Below are 712 nucleotides of genomic sequence, written 5' to 3' on the forward strand. Positions count from 1 at the left end.
ATGGGGCAAGCTTACACACAGCTGGAGCTTAACATCATCTCAGCTCAAGATCTGAAGGAGATGCATCTTTTTGGCATGATGCAGACCTACTGTGTTGTATGGATCAATTTCGAGAAAAAACTGACGACGCAAATTGATAGAACAGGGGGCGCAAACCCTACTTGGAACGACAAGGCCATATTCAGAGTGGAAGAGAGTTTGCTTCGCTGTGAAACCTCTGCTGTGATTATGGAGATATACTGCGTGGGTTGCCTTAGGGATACCCTGCTAGGCACTGTGAGGGTCTTGCTTTCCACTCTCCTCAAGGGCTACGGGAGCACAGATTTCAGTGGGATGAGTTTCTTGGCACTGCAGGTCTGTCGTCCTTCTGGTCACCCACAGGGCATTCTCAACCTTGGCACCATGATTCTTGATGGAGTAGATCTTCACAGAATGAACAGATTCATCCCTGCAACTGGGGGGCTGTGGGTTTCAGAGATTTGATGGGGAATCCTATCGAACCCAGGCCTTCATTTGTGAGAAAATTACTGTCCATTGAACCTAATAATGTTGTTGATGCCCAAGAACAACAATCCCGCTGTCAAGACTTCAACAGTAGTGCATGCAAGGAACAGGGCAAAGGTCAAGAAAAGCAAAAAGATGGTGGTGAGATGGTTGAGAAGGAGAAGGAGAAACTTGTTGGCTGCTATCAGATTCTCATGGCCCCAAAATT

The 712-nt window shown here is 47.1% G+C and overlaps 1 protein-coding gene across 1 annotated transcript; it reads left to right on the top strand.

Moving 5' to 3' along the window:
* LOC149170556 (protein SRC2-like) lies at positions 1-483 on the top strand. The gene has a single exon (XM_089425628.1). It carries the CDS (start codon positions 1-3, stop codon positions 481-483), a length of 483 nt encoding a protein of 160 aa, XP_089281754.1.
* The last annotated feature ends 229 nt before the right edge of the window (positions 484-712 follow it).

Source organism: Pinus tabuliformis, chromosome 4_2, assembly GCF_031772625.1.
Source record: "Pinus tabuliformis cultivar Carrire ecotype Pingquan chromosome 4_2, CPIR1, whole genome shotgun sequence".
In the NCBI taxonomy this organism is placed as follows: Eukaryota; Viridiplantae; Streptophyta; class Pinopsida; order Pinales; family Pinaceae; genus Pinus; species Pinus tabuliformis.